At 37.8% G+C, this 13,420-nt stretch overlaps 1 protein-coding gene and 1 long non-coding RNA gene across 2 annotated transcripts; both read right to left on the minus strand.

The window, feature by feature from the left end:
• Nucleotides 1-5,262: 5,262 nt before the first annotated feature.
• On the minus strand, nucleotides 5,263-6,018 carry LOC110681413 (myoneurin-like). Its single transcript, XM_021857153.1, has 2 exons — nucleotides 5,671-6,018; nucleotides 5,263-5,478 (listed from the first exon to the last, which is right to left on the minus strand). Exons 1-2 carry the CDS (start codon nucleotides 6,016-6,018, stop codon nucleotides 5,263-5,265), a joined length of 564 nt encoding a protein of 187 aa, XP_021712845.1.
• A 345-nt stretch (nucleotides 6,019-6,363) lies between these two features.
• Nucleotides 6,364-6,709, minus strand: LOC110681412. Its single transcript, XR_002503193.1, has 2 exons — nucleotides 6,459-6,709; nucleotides 6,364-6,403 (listed from the first exon to the last, which is right to left on the minus strand). It is a non-coding gene; the product is annotated as an uncharacterized LOC110681412 (long non-coding RNA).
• Between the last annotated feature and the right edge of the window lie 6,711 nt (nucleotides 6,710-13,420).

Consider the following 13,420-nt stretch of genomic DNA (forward strand, 5'->3'; position numbering starts at 1 on the left):
AATTTTGAATAAATATCTCTCAAACATTAATGATTTAATTTCTATGCTACACCATATTTCTTAAAAAAATGTTCCACTCTTTTCTTAGCAATGTTTCGAACTTTTTTTTTTGAATTTTTGTCCTCGCACTGTCAGGGCTAATTTTTTTTAACTTTTCTCTAACTTCTTTTACTTGACGTTTTGAATCGAAGTTTAATTACTTATTGCAGATTGGTTCAGCACACTTCTGTTATTGCTGAATACCACAACTAATCCTGAAAACAAGCTTTCAATTATAAATGCTTTTAGTATGTCACTTGTTATCTAATCGAACAAGTTTTGAATAAGAGTTCATATATGGTTAAAAAAACGATTAAGCTGTTACTGCTCATATAAAATGTGTAGAATATCCATATAAAAAGCATTACGAGAGGGTGGGTGGATGTCAAAAATGATAGTTTTTGTTAAATTAAAATTGTGAGTGAGCCCTAAATAAGTTATTCTACATGTGTGGCCTTGTTTCATTCATACCTCGAGCTTATTTGCTTTAGAGAACTCTTTATTTTTATGAAAAAAAATCAAAGGATTAAGATTTGAAATGATTTTAATTACGGTAAAGAACTACTTGGGCATCTTGATGATTTACTTAGGCACTTGGGGCTTTTCTCGACCAAATTATCTGAAATTCAGCATTAAGATGCAGATGATTATAAATCCAAGTCAAACCTCGAAATTTAAAGAGCACGAGTCTAGAGATCCAAACAAAGCTCTGAGCTAAAATTTTGATCGTTTTATCTTCACCAAAATGCAACCAATCCATCAAATTTTTAACGCGAAAGGTTGTCAGGCACTCGAGATAGTAAAACTTGAAGTTGAAAATTTGAAGTTTGGCTGCTTTGTTGGTAAATTTAGTTCAAATAGCATTGAATGCTGTCGTGTCAAGAGTAGGATTTGTTTTATAAGCACAGATTAGATTAGATTCATATGAATACTATACTATTCCAAAGTTTTCAGAATAATATTAAATATAGATGAGAACAATCCAATAGTCAACTTATTGTTTTGATAGTGAAACAATTAATAAATAATCAAATTACTGTAGAAATACAACAAAAAATTTTTAAACCGATTTAAAAAAATATATGAAAACCATTTTTGATATAGAAAATTCAATTAAAGTCGTTGACAAGAATGTATTAAAAACCGGGAATATTCTATAAAACATACCGGGAAAACCGGGAAAAAAGCGGGAATTTCAAAATCGAAATTTGGTGGCCACCCTGTTGGGGACAAAAGTCAGAACTGGATGTTTAATGCGGTTTTGCCCTACGAATTTGAGTAGAAAGTCGTTATACACAAAAAATCTCATTATTGGCATGAATGACACATATGACATCAGTAATGGCATAAGTGGCTTAAACGTCACGTTTTACATTTGACACCATAGAGCAGTGCTCGATTTTAAATAAATGTTTAAAATAAAAACGCATGAAAACGTAATTGAGTCGTTTGCATAAACGATGTATGTGGTATGCGTTAATGTAAAAGTGTCTCAATAACCAAATTTTTATAAACATATTAAAGCACGGATTATTCCAACGACTAAAATGAAACCCAATAAAAAGGTTATATAAAATTTATTTTTATTAGCAATACAATTCATTTACCAGCTATTAATCATCCAAAAACATATCAATTGAATCATTATCTTCTTTTCTACAAAGATAGTTGAAATGTCGCGGGTTTCTGTTTGATGATTATTAGAAACAATTTTATACATAGGCTACGAACGCGAGCTCTTCAGGTTCATTATTGTTGATAAGATATATATAGGTTTTTCTTGAAAATTCATTGAACGGTAGAAAGGCCTTCCCATGCCAGCCTTAACAGCCGAAAAGGAAAACTCTGCATCACCAATTTCCTGTTGGCGCGGAAGCAAAATTGGCTTTGCTAATCAGTCGGAGTTTTGTTTCACAAAAATATCGTATGATCTTCTATATTTACTCCATTTTTGGTGTATTTTGCAGTAATAAAATTTGCTAAACGCATTTAACTTGTTTTTAAATATCTGGGAGAAAGAATCAGTGCTATAACAACCGTACATGAAATCCACAACATGATTTTTTCGAATACGTGGATTGGCAGAATACCATTGCTTGAAACAATCTTTATTGATGATTCTGGCAGCATAACTTAAAAATCATAAAATGACATACAATCGGCAAACATATGCAGCTGGAATCACTTTCAGAATTTGAAAAATACTTCAAATTTTATTTTAAGGTGGATTTAAGAAAGGTACTTTGAGGTACTTTTTTGTATGGGCTACAAAAAGATAGGAGTTTTAATTTTCTTCTGTATTAAAGAGTTTATTTTCAGAAGCATCTTTTTCTACAATTTTTAAAATATATCACAGAAAATTAAACGGAATGACTCCTACTTACTTGTTTCAACACCATCCTTAACGACTTTCACTTTGAAAATGTGATTAGTATGGGAATAAAGCGAATTAAAAAGGGATTGGATTGACACAAAAACAATAAATTATATAGAACGATGAAACAACTTGTCAACACCTGGTGTTTTGGTTTGTTTTAATAAGCGCACGGACTTTCTAGTATCTGTATTACATATGTATATGTCAACATCATGGCCTACTTGATTCTTTCGAATATGAAAGTTGATTTTTTGACTTTTGTCCAAGGGACGAAGCACTGTGCGTCGGCCAAACACACTAATTTTAGCATTGGGCGTGCATGTCCTCGTGACTATGATTTTGACCGAAATTTGTTCTAAGTGTTACGTCTGTTTGTCTGTGGTCAAAGTATGTTAGGTCGAACCACGTTAGACCGAATTGGACACCAGGCCGAACGTGTCATTAGGCTGAGTGAGTTAAACACGGAGAAAGAAGAAAAAAAATCTGATTCCTGTCAGGTTTTGAAAGTTTTCGTCTAATGACTCATTCAGCCTAATAATCAATACGGCCCCAAAAATTCGGCCTAACGTACTTCGGCCGAATGACCGGACACCCCTGATATTATTTCAGGAGCGTATTCAGCGACTTAACAGATATTTCTTAGAAATTCCTTCAACAATAACACTGCGGAACACGTTTTTGTCTCAAGCATCAAACTACAGCTATTTAATTAATTAAGGGTTGCTAAATCCATTGCCGTTTTCAAAAATATCACAACACGTCTAGTTTTTGAGATATTGGCTCTTAAAAATGCAAAATTTGACTATTTCAGCCAACTTGCATGCAAGTTTGCCAGCTTGTAAGGCATTTTTTTGCTTAATTTGTCACAGAATTCAAGCTTTATGTGTATAACAATACTTATCAGCAACGTTCATAATACTATCGATGCTCAAAAGTTGTTCTTTTGCTGTTTTAGTATTGTATTTTGCCATATGGGAGAAACGAAGAGTTTTGTATGGAGACTGCAAAGCATGTTGAAAAAAATCTATTTAATCTTAATTTTATCGAGCAATTTCTGTCAAATAATTTCTGATTTGAAATTATTTGATTGAAATTTGAAAGCTGAAATCCCATTTTGCATGCTTGCTGAATTTTATCACACAAAAGTTCGATAAATCATACTTTGAATTTCATGTGAACATCAATTAAACCAGTGTTTTATACAACTTTGGCTTCCTGTAGCTAAAATTTGTGACGTGCAGGGACATTTCTGAGCACGGCATCAGATTCTGCGATCCCAGATCTACTAGAGATAAATAATTTAATCCTTGAGACAAGCAAAAATGTCATTTTTGTTACGCTGTGTAATCTGAGAAATTTCATCCAGTATCTCTTGAATAAATTCTGCTATTGTTTCTTCCGGAGATTTATACTATAGTTTATTCCAGCCATTCCTCTAGTTGTTTTTCCAGGCGATCTTTCAAAGCTTATAAGGAATTCTAACAGGAAAACGTACAAAGGTTTATTATGGAAGAAATTTTATCGCCGATTCTTTTAGTAATTCTTCAAAAAATATTCACAAGCATTCCTCCACATGAACTGCTTTTGAATTTCTTCCAGGTATTAAACCGAGAAATCTTTCCATCTGATTGCTTAAGTACTTACTTTGGGGACTCTTCTAGGGAATTTTCCACAGATTCTCAAACAAGTCCTGGATTTGTCGTGCAGGGAATTCTCAAAAAGTTTTTCGTGTATTTTTATTTAGAAAATCATGCAGGAGATTATGATCGTTTGGTAATTTTCCAAAATTCAATCCACCAGTTCATCTAGAGAAACTTGAAGGCTTTTTCAAGGGTTCTCTCATACATAATTTCATAAGGTGCGTCAGGAAGGATTTCATCAGAGATCTGTGCTGGAGTTACTTTACTGCCGTTAATCGCAAGTAAATGTAGGCATTGAGAAAATCGACTGCGAAGTTTCCAAAGTCGTTTTCCATATGAATGTTAAAACAATTCCAGGAGATTGAAACTTGTTTCGCATTGAATGCTGGCAGATGGAGATTCAACCCTCCATTCTCCTTGCTGCGAGCCAGCTGTACCATTGGGACGCGGGCAGGAATTCCTCTCCACATGAACGCACCCATCGTGGAGGTGACTTTTGCCGTGTGCACTCGTAGCGGTGGCAATACGGATGAAACGTACCTCAGCTTCGACGTGCCGAACGTGTTCAGCATGATCGCCTTCTGTTGTAACGTCAGTGTACGCAAAGATTGCAGCCACATTTGCTGCGTAAATTTTCCCACCAGCGCATTCCAATTAAGGGTGGTCATTAACAATGACATACTAGTGTAACATGTTTTTAGAAGGAATGATTTCTATCTCCTATTATCTTTGTAATTTCACGTATGTTTTCCTATCATAGGATCATTTTGTTGTTTTGGAATTGAAAAACTTATTTTGGGTGGACACCCTGAGCTCAGACCATCCGAAAAATTGGATCATTTAAGCTACTATGGAGTTAAGGCTATCCGATAAAAATAATTATTGTTTAGGAGGAATAGAGGCAATCCGCTGCAACTTATTATACCGAAAACGTAATTTGATGTTTATACGCTGCACTCTAAAAACTGATTCATTTGAGAAGACATCAATCGCATAGATATTCATCACATATGAAAAAATAAAGATTTTTCGATTTTTTGATAGGTTGTATTTAAATTTAATGATGCTCTTTTTTCCAAGTATTTCCTAACTCGATGTAAACTCTAATAAACCAGATTGAGTTCCATCTACGGTTCTTTCTCCCATCAACCAGCCTTCTTCCCCGGGCACACGTGTGCAGCCAACTTCAGCACTCCGCTAAACTCCTCATCGCACTCCACGCAGCAGATCACCATCTGGTTCGGGCACACGCCGGTGCTCTCGTGCCGGTTGCGCGTCACCAAGTCGGCAAAGCGTTTTGCCACAATCGGAACACTTGAATGGCCTGAGGCCCTTGTGGCGTTTCACGTGAATCTCGTAGTCAGCCGCTACCGTGAAGGATTTCCCGCACAGCTCACAGGTGTACTGTTTGAAGTCGGGATCCTGATCTGCGTGCAGGGTCACATGTTGATTCAGATCGTGTATACTGGGGAAGCTTTTGTTGCAAAAATTACAAACAAAATTCCTCCATTTCAAGGCCGGGTTTCCACATGAATTACTTATTCTGGAATGTCGTAGCATATCTGTTCTGCGGACAAAAGTTCGACCGCACTTTTCACAGCTGCGGTGTCTTACATCCGGGTGATGATGATTAACGTGATATTTGGCGTCTACAGGATCTTTGAATTCGATCAGACAAATTTTGCAAACGTAGGTCTGGGCGGCTTTCTTCTCAAGGTTCTTTCGCTCGAATAGCGTCAGGGCAGGGAGTTTCGGCTTAGTTGATTTCTTGGGTTTTGCATTGTCACCATGTTCCGTTTTGTAATGTTTGACTATTTCGCTTTCACTGCCAAATAATCTATCGCATTCGATACACAACAATGGATTTTGATGCATAGCATCTCGGTGCCGTTCAAAAATCTGCCACGGTATCGAATTTTTGACCGCATATGCCACAAGCAAAGGGCTGACGGCAATTCCCATGTTTGAGATCAATGTGCCTCAACAGGAGGTTGGCCGTCTTTTGAAACTTGAAAGCAGTTTCCGTAACCGCAACGGTAGAAGCCGAAGATTGTTATTAGGACCGTGACTATTCGAATGATGTAACAGATCTGTATGGCTGCTAAACATTAGGGTACATTTTACACACTTGTAGCGTTCGTTACCTAAGTTTGCAACAGAGCTCTTCTTTGGTTCGCTGCCTTTTTGGTTTTGTGAACTTTTCTTTGGAAAGTTAACCACTGGCTCTTCGTGTTCGATCTTGGTTTCGAACAAGACTTCTTCAGATTGAATTCAGTTGCATCGTCTTCAAATTCGTGTACTTCCTGCTTGATCGCTATTGATTCCCCTGATTGTATATGGCATTCATCTGAAAGTAATGTGATTTCGGTTATACTTTTCGTCCCTATCATATAACAAATTACCTTCGTCTGCGAATCCAGTCTTCGCACTTGTGATTTCTAGTTTATTGAAACTGTCAGTTCCAGCCACACAGTTATTATCAGTTTCAGTTTTTACCACAATATTGTTGGATTCCATCTCAACAGCAGGAATGACTTAAAACTAAATTGAGAGAAGATATATCAACAAAAGGAGATTAAGATTAAGATTTTGTTTTCTATTAGCAGCCCAAAGCGAACTTCGTTTATAAAAATAATGAATCGCTTCTGATGTTTACCTGAACTAAAATCACACGCACACATATTGGACGGTCATATGTTTTGGTCGTTGGCCATTTATGCATTTACGGGGTATTTTATAGCACCGGATAGCACAGACAAAGAAGCCTGCCACTGTGCAAATTATCGGAAATAGTCGTTTTTTATCGACAGCAGACAATTTATCTAAACGAACACTAGTCTGTTATTTTATCATTTGTCTGCATTATGTACATATTGCTTCATTACTCTGAAGATTTTGAATTCGGCTTCTTTTTCGTGGACTATAGTCTGTTTAAGGTGATTATTGAACGAAGCCAAACTTCAAATTTTGAAAAGAACAAAACTTGAGCATTAACAGCGCTCCGCGTTGAAAATTTATCCCATTGATCACCACCAGCAAGCAAGTCATTTGATTGATTTTCAACGCGAAACTGTTGTCAGATTCTTCAGTCTTGTGCACTTCAAAATTCAAAATTTGACTTCGTTTTATAATCTCCTTAAGACGAGGAAGAGTTAAGGGATTATAAGAACAAATTCACTGGTGGTCCAAATTTTTGGTCCATGGTAAAAATTGGAGCTTGCACCGGTGCTGCGAATGATGTTCGAATTTTATTTGATACAAGTTTTCTGGTCTATTTTTTGAAACAGGCTAACTGCTTGGTCCATTTTTGGTCGGATTTGGACCAAGATTTGAGTTGTTTTAAATAAATAGAAATATGTGGACTTTTATTAATTCTTATTCCGGACGCTTCCTTACTTTTGCCTCATATTCCGGACACTTTGATTCGAATTCCGGACAGCTCTTGAAAATTCAAACCATTAATTGAAATCAGAAAACCTCTGAAAAGGCGTCTAAGGCCAGTTGAGCATTATAAATTATCTGTGGAATGTACAGTTATCTATGGAAAATGTTGACTAAAACAAGCCTGAAAAGTGAGACTTTTGAACGGCAAAAATTGAAACATTTCGTGTAAAATGTTTCCCATACAAAGTGGAGGTGTGTCCGGAATTTAAAGCTGTCCGTAAAATGAATCAAAACGGTATCAGGTTTTTAATGGTTTATCATTCCTTGTGAAGCGTGGCATGATTTGTGCATGACCCCCAAAAGTTGTACCGCGTTTGTAGAACATTTGATAATATCTAGAGTGAAAATTTTGGGAAACTAAGAAGAAATTTCTTTAACCGTTAGAAAAGCTAATGGAGCAATTCTCTATGACTGTGAATGAATCAATTGATGGCTTCTGAAACAATCTACGGCTAACCTGATATTTATGATCTGGGACAATTTGCTGTGACCATTCCTTGAAGTAATTCTAGAAAAGTTTTTGAAACATCCAGAGAGAATTATTAGAAGATTATGAAACACTCTTGAAAGAAGTGATGGATTAATCTAAGATCAGTCGCATCGTATTTATACACAGCACGAGTGTGGTGGCGCTAGCATTTTCTGAACGTGCGATATAATCTAATCGAAATATAACTGAATCTTTTGACGATTTCAAGAAAGTTCCTATAGGAACTCCAACAGCACACTTTCTAGAAGTTCTGGTTGATTCAGATGGCCGTAAGGAATTTCTGGAAGTAGCTCTTAGTTATTCCTGAAAACTGATTTGATCAAATTTCTACTGATAATTGAAAGATATTCAAAGTTTTTGAATATGAATGGTAACAAAAGTTGATCCAATGAACAATTCTAAAAACAGGACTGGTAGTAGGTTTCGTAGTAGGTAGTAGAGACTTGGTCTCTATTTTAATTCAAGACTCTATTTTTTAATTAAGGGTCTCTAAAGTATCCATTTTATTGGGGCCTTCCTTAGCCGAGTGGTTAGAGTCCGCGGCTACAAAGCAAAGCCATGCTGAAGGTGTCTGGGTTCAATTCCCGGTCGGGTCCAGGATCTTTCGTAATGGAAATTTCCTTGACTTCCCTGGGCATAGAGTATCATCGTACCTGCCACACGATACACGAATGCGAAAAATGGCAACTTAGGCAAAGAAAAGCTCTCAGTTAATAACTGTAGAAGTGCTCATAAGAACACTAAGCTGAGTAGCCGGCTCTGTCCCAGTGGGGCCGTTAATGCCAAGAAAGAGGAAACTATCCATTTTAAACCAAAATGGTCAAAAAAGTCTCTTTTTTATTTATTCTGCTTACCATCGCTTGCATTGAATCCTGACGAAAAATTGACGGAAAGCTTCAGAGGTTATAACGGGTTCAACGGGGCTCTTCAAGAATTTCGACTGAAATTTTCCGAGGAAAACCATCAGGAAATTATCTATATGTATAAAGTGATTTTATCCATATAAATAAAAATAGAGTGGTGTTTGTATGTCACGAAATGGTTAGAGAACGGATCAACGAATTGACGTTTTTCACTGTTACACTCGACAAGGGATGCGACATGATTCTGCTAGAAAAAAAAATCGAGAAATCTACGGAATACTCTGGAAAGGTAGAATCTGGTAGAAGACTAATGTTTAATTTTATATCGGAGATTGCATGACGTTTTACAACAGTGAAAACATGAATGAAGTTTTCAGAATAATTTTCCTTGGCATTTCCCAGGAGAAATTTTTGGAAGAGTTCCTGAAAAACAAAACTATCAAGACTTACTTGCGAAAATCTCAAAGAAATACTATTACTCGAATATTAATTTTTCTCTTTTATTTATATAGAAGTCTTAAAAGGAATCTTTGGAGCATCGCTAGTTGAAATCTGAAAACAATACTGAAAGACAATTTCAAAGGAAATCCCAAGAAATTCCTGGAGAAGTTATTGACACAGACAACAGACGTCACACTCTCATCGCTGTCTATCGACCAACTTTTTAACGGTCGATTCAAATATTGGGTAGGTGGTCAATCGACCACCCGCAGCGCTCGCGTCGTTTTTGTTCGTGTTTGACGTTTACACACTACCGCCACCTGTTGGTGCATCGGCCAACTATATTGTTTTTAGCATTGGGCGTACATGATTTCGCGACTATGATTTTGATCGAGATTTGTTCTAAGTGTTACGTCTGTTTCTCTGTGTTATTGATTCAACTTTGGACGACGTTATGACGGGAACTTAGAGGATGTCTCAGGGAAATCGGTGGATGAATCACTGGATAACATAACGAAGGAGTTTGGGCTTTCTTGAAAAAAATTGTCAAAGATGATTCCCGAAATATCTTTGGAGAACTTTTATTTCTATAGTTCTCGTTGGAGAAAGCTAGGTTTGAAGTACCTCAATCCTTAACAAAAATTCTAGAAGAAATTCTCTAGGAACATTCATATAGAAATTCTTTGGGAAATGATCACTAAATGAATTCTCAGAAATTTTAGGCGTAATATCTGAACATTTGTGCAAAGACCAAAATAAATTTCTGATAAAATTCATGACGAATTCTAAAAAATAAATCTTAGGTCTTAGAGAAATGTCTGATCTGATGCTGTGAAGAATTTTTCATTTTATACAAGTTGTATGGGTGTCAAAAAACAAGCCATTCTTCTGAAAATGATGTTATTTTTTCAGTTGAGTGGGATACTCACCTTAAAATATCGCTTGATGCTTGGAAACAATAGAATATCCTCAACTCAGTTCAAAACCGACCAACATGTCACTTACACCCTTTCGCGTTTGAGCCACTAAATATAGTAACTTTCAATTTCCAGTCCAGGGTTAACATTTTGCTTAGCTACTGTAACATAGTCATCTTTATAAAGAATCACTATGCACAAAATATTCGGCAACGTTTGTCTTACACATAGTTTTGAACGTAGACGCGCCTCTGTCTGCAGGCATTTCCTCCAGAAACTCTTTTCTTTTTCCAGAAAATTCAGCCAGGAATTTCTCCGAGAAATTCGTCCAGGAAATCTTCCGGGCATTTACTCTAGGAATTCTTCCTGGGATTTACCCCAGGAATTTCTCCGGGAATTAGTTCCATGAGTTTCCCCGGGAATTCTCTACAGAAATTCTTCCGGAGATGATTTCCAAGAGCTCCTTTGAGATTTCATCTAGCAATTCATTAAGAAATTCCTGCGAGGATTTTGTACAGAAATTCATTCGGGGACTTTTTTAGAGAATTTGTTCGGAGATTTCTTGCAGGAATTTCTCTGGGGATTTGCACCAGGCATTTCTCCGGAGATTTGCTCCAAGAATTCATCCGGGGATTTCCTCCAGGGATTCCTCCCGGATTTTCTCCAGATATTCCTCCGGGGATTTCCTCCAGTGTTTCCTCTGAAGATATCTCCCAAAAATTCCTACGATGAATTCGTCAGTAGCAATTCCTCCGAGGATTTCGTCTAGGAGTTCCTCTGCGGATTTCGTCCAGAAATTCATTAAAAAATTTATCCAAAGATCTACTCCAGAAATTCCATCGGAAATTTTATCGAAGAAGTTATCCGGAGATTTCCTCTACGAATTTCTCTTCCTTCCAAGAACTCCACCGGGAATTTTTTCCAGGAATTTCTCAGGGGATTTCCAATAGCAAATCTATCGGGTATTTCGTCCAGAAATTCTTCCAGGTTTTCTCGCCGGCTTTCTTCCAGGCTTTCCTCTAGAAATTGCTCCGGAGATTTTCTACAGAAATTGTTAAGGGGATTTGGTCGGGGAATTCCTTCGAGAATTTCCTCCAGAAAAACTTCTGGCGATTTGCTCCAGGAATTCCTCCGGGGATTTCCCCCAGGAACTGCTCTTAAAGTTTCCACAAGGAATCCCTGCGGGGGTTTCCTTCAGGGATTTCCTCCAGAAATTCCTCCAGGATTTTTTTTACCAGAATTTCTCCCGGGATTTTCTCCAGACGTCATACGAAAATTACTTCAGATTTGCTCCGGACATTCCTCCATGAATTTCTTCAGAGTTCATTTAGGATTAGCTTCGAAGTTTCTACAGGATTTTTTCAGAGCTCCTCTTTAATTTCCTCTGCAGCTCCTTGGAGTCATGCACAAATTACGTCACGCTCCAAGGGGGGGAGGAGGTCGAGCCAAGCGTGTCAAGCCTTACAAAATTTTTCGGAGGACTCATACAAAAAGTGTGACAAAGGGGGGGGGGGGGTTCGTAAAAGTTGAAATTTAGCGTGACATAATTTGTATACCATCCCCTTCAAGAATTCTTTCAGAATATTTCCTGGGAATTCCTTCGGAGCTCCACCGGGAATTCCTTTAGAGTTCCTCCGAGAATTCTACTGCAGTTAAGATGGAGTTACTCGGGAATTCCCTTTCGGATTTTCTCTAGCAATTTCTCTGGATTTCATCCCGCAATTCCTCGGAACTTCCTCCGGATTTCCTTGGAATTCTTCCAGAAATTCCTCTGGAGTTTCTCCAGCTATTCCTTTTAATTTTATCCAGTAATTCCAGGAAACTTCGCCCGGAGTTCCACCAGAAACGGAGCCAAAGTTTCTCCAAAAACGCTTCTGGAGTTCCTTCAGCAATTGCTCCGGAGTCCCTCCAAAGTTCCTCCGGAGTTCTTTCAGAAATTATTCTTAGTTTTTTCAGCATTTCCTCCAGAACTTCTCCGGGACTTTCTTTGGATTTCCTTCATAGTTCTTTTTAAAATTTTTTCCATAGTCCATAGTTCCAGAAATTCCTCTTGTTTGTTTAGGTTTTCCCCCATAAATTCCTCCTCAGTTTCTCCAGCATTCTTCCGGAGTTCCTCCAGGAATTCTTTTTAAGTTCCTCTAGGAATGCCTTAAGAGTTTCTCCGGGAATTCCTTCAGAGTTGCTCCTGGCATTTCTCCAAGAATTTTTCAGAGTTCCTCCCGCAATTCATCCGGTGTTCCTCCATTAATTCTTCCAGACGTTCTCCAGGAAATCCTCCAGAGCTCCGTCGGAAAATCCTCCAGAGTTCCTGCGAGAATCCCTTCCGAGTTACTACGGGTATTCCTCAAAGTTTCTATAGAATTCCTTCGGGATTTCCTCTATAGCTCTTTTAGGAATTTATCCGGCGTTTCTCTAAAAAATATACCGCAGTTCCTCCAGCAAATCCTACGAGTTCCTCCAGGAATTCCTTTGGAAGTTCTACAAGAATTTCTTTAGAGTTTCTCTAAAAAAATGTTCGGATTTCCTCCGGGAACTCCTTTAGAGCTCTCACGGGAATTCTTTCGGATTTTCGCCATAGTTCCTCAAGAAATTTTATCGGTGTTTCTCCAGGAATTCTTCCGAAATCGATCGGATTTTCACCAGCAATTTGACATTTTTCCGAGAATTGCCCAATCCTCCAGAGTTCCTCCGAGAATTTCACAAGAATTTCTCCTATAGTTTCTCCGGAGTTCCTTCAGAGTTTCTCCAGGAGTTCCTCTAAGAATTCTTCTGAGGTTCCTCAGGAGTTTCTTTCAGTATTCTTTCAGACTTCCTCCAGGGAATATTCCAAAGTTCTGCAGGAAATCCATCAGAGTTGATCTGGAAATTCCTCCAGAGTTCCACCAAAGTTCCTTTGGAACTCCTCCGGGGAATTATCAGCAGTTCTTCCGGAAAAATTTCCGGAGCTCCACCGAGAATTTTTCGCTTCTCTGCCGCAAATTCCTCCAGAATTCTTTCAGTAATTCCTCGGAAATCATCTGGAAATCCTCCGGAATTGCACTAGGAATCCTTCTTGAGTTACTTCGACCAATTTTAGATTTTCGCCGGGAATTCCTTCAGAGTTTCTCTGGAGACTTTTCAAGAGTTTCTCCGGGAGTTCCCTAGACTTCTCTGGGAATTCTTTCAGAGTTCCTCGTGTAATTCTTCCGGAGTTCTTCCAGGATTTTTTT

The sequence above is a fragment of the Aedes aegypti genome, unplaced genomic scaffold (assembly GCF_002204515.2).
Source record: "Aedes aegypti strain LVP_AGWG unplaced genomic scaffold, AaegL5.0 Primary Assembly AGWG_AaegL5_hic_scaff_823_PBJ_arrow, whole genome shotgun sequence".
Taxonomy (NCBI): domain Eukaryota; kingdom Metazoa; phylum Arthropoda; class Insecta; order Diptera; family Culicidae; genus Aedes; species Aedes aegypti.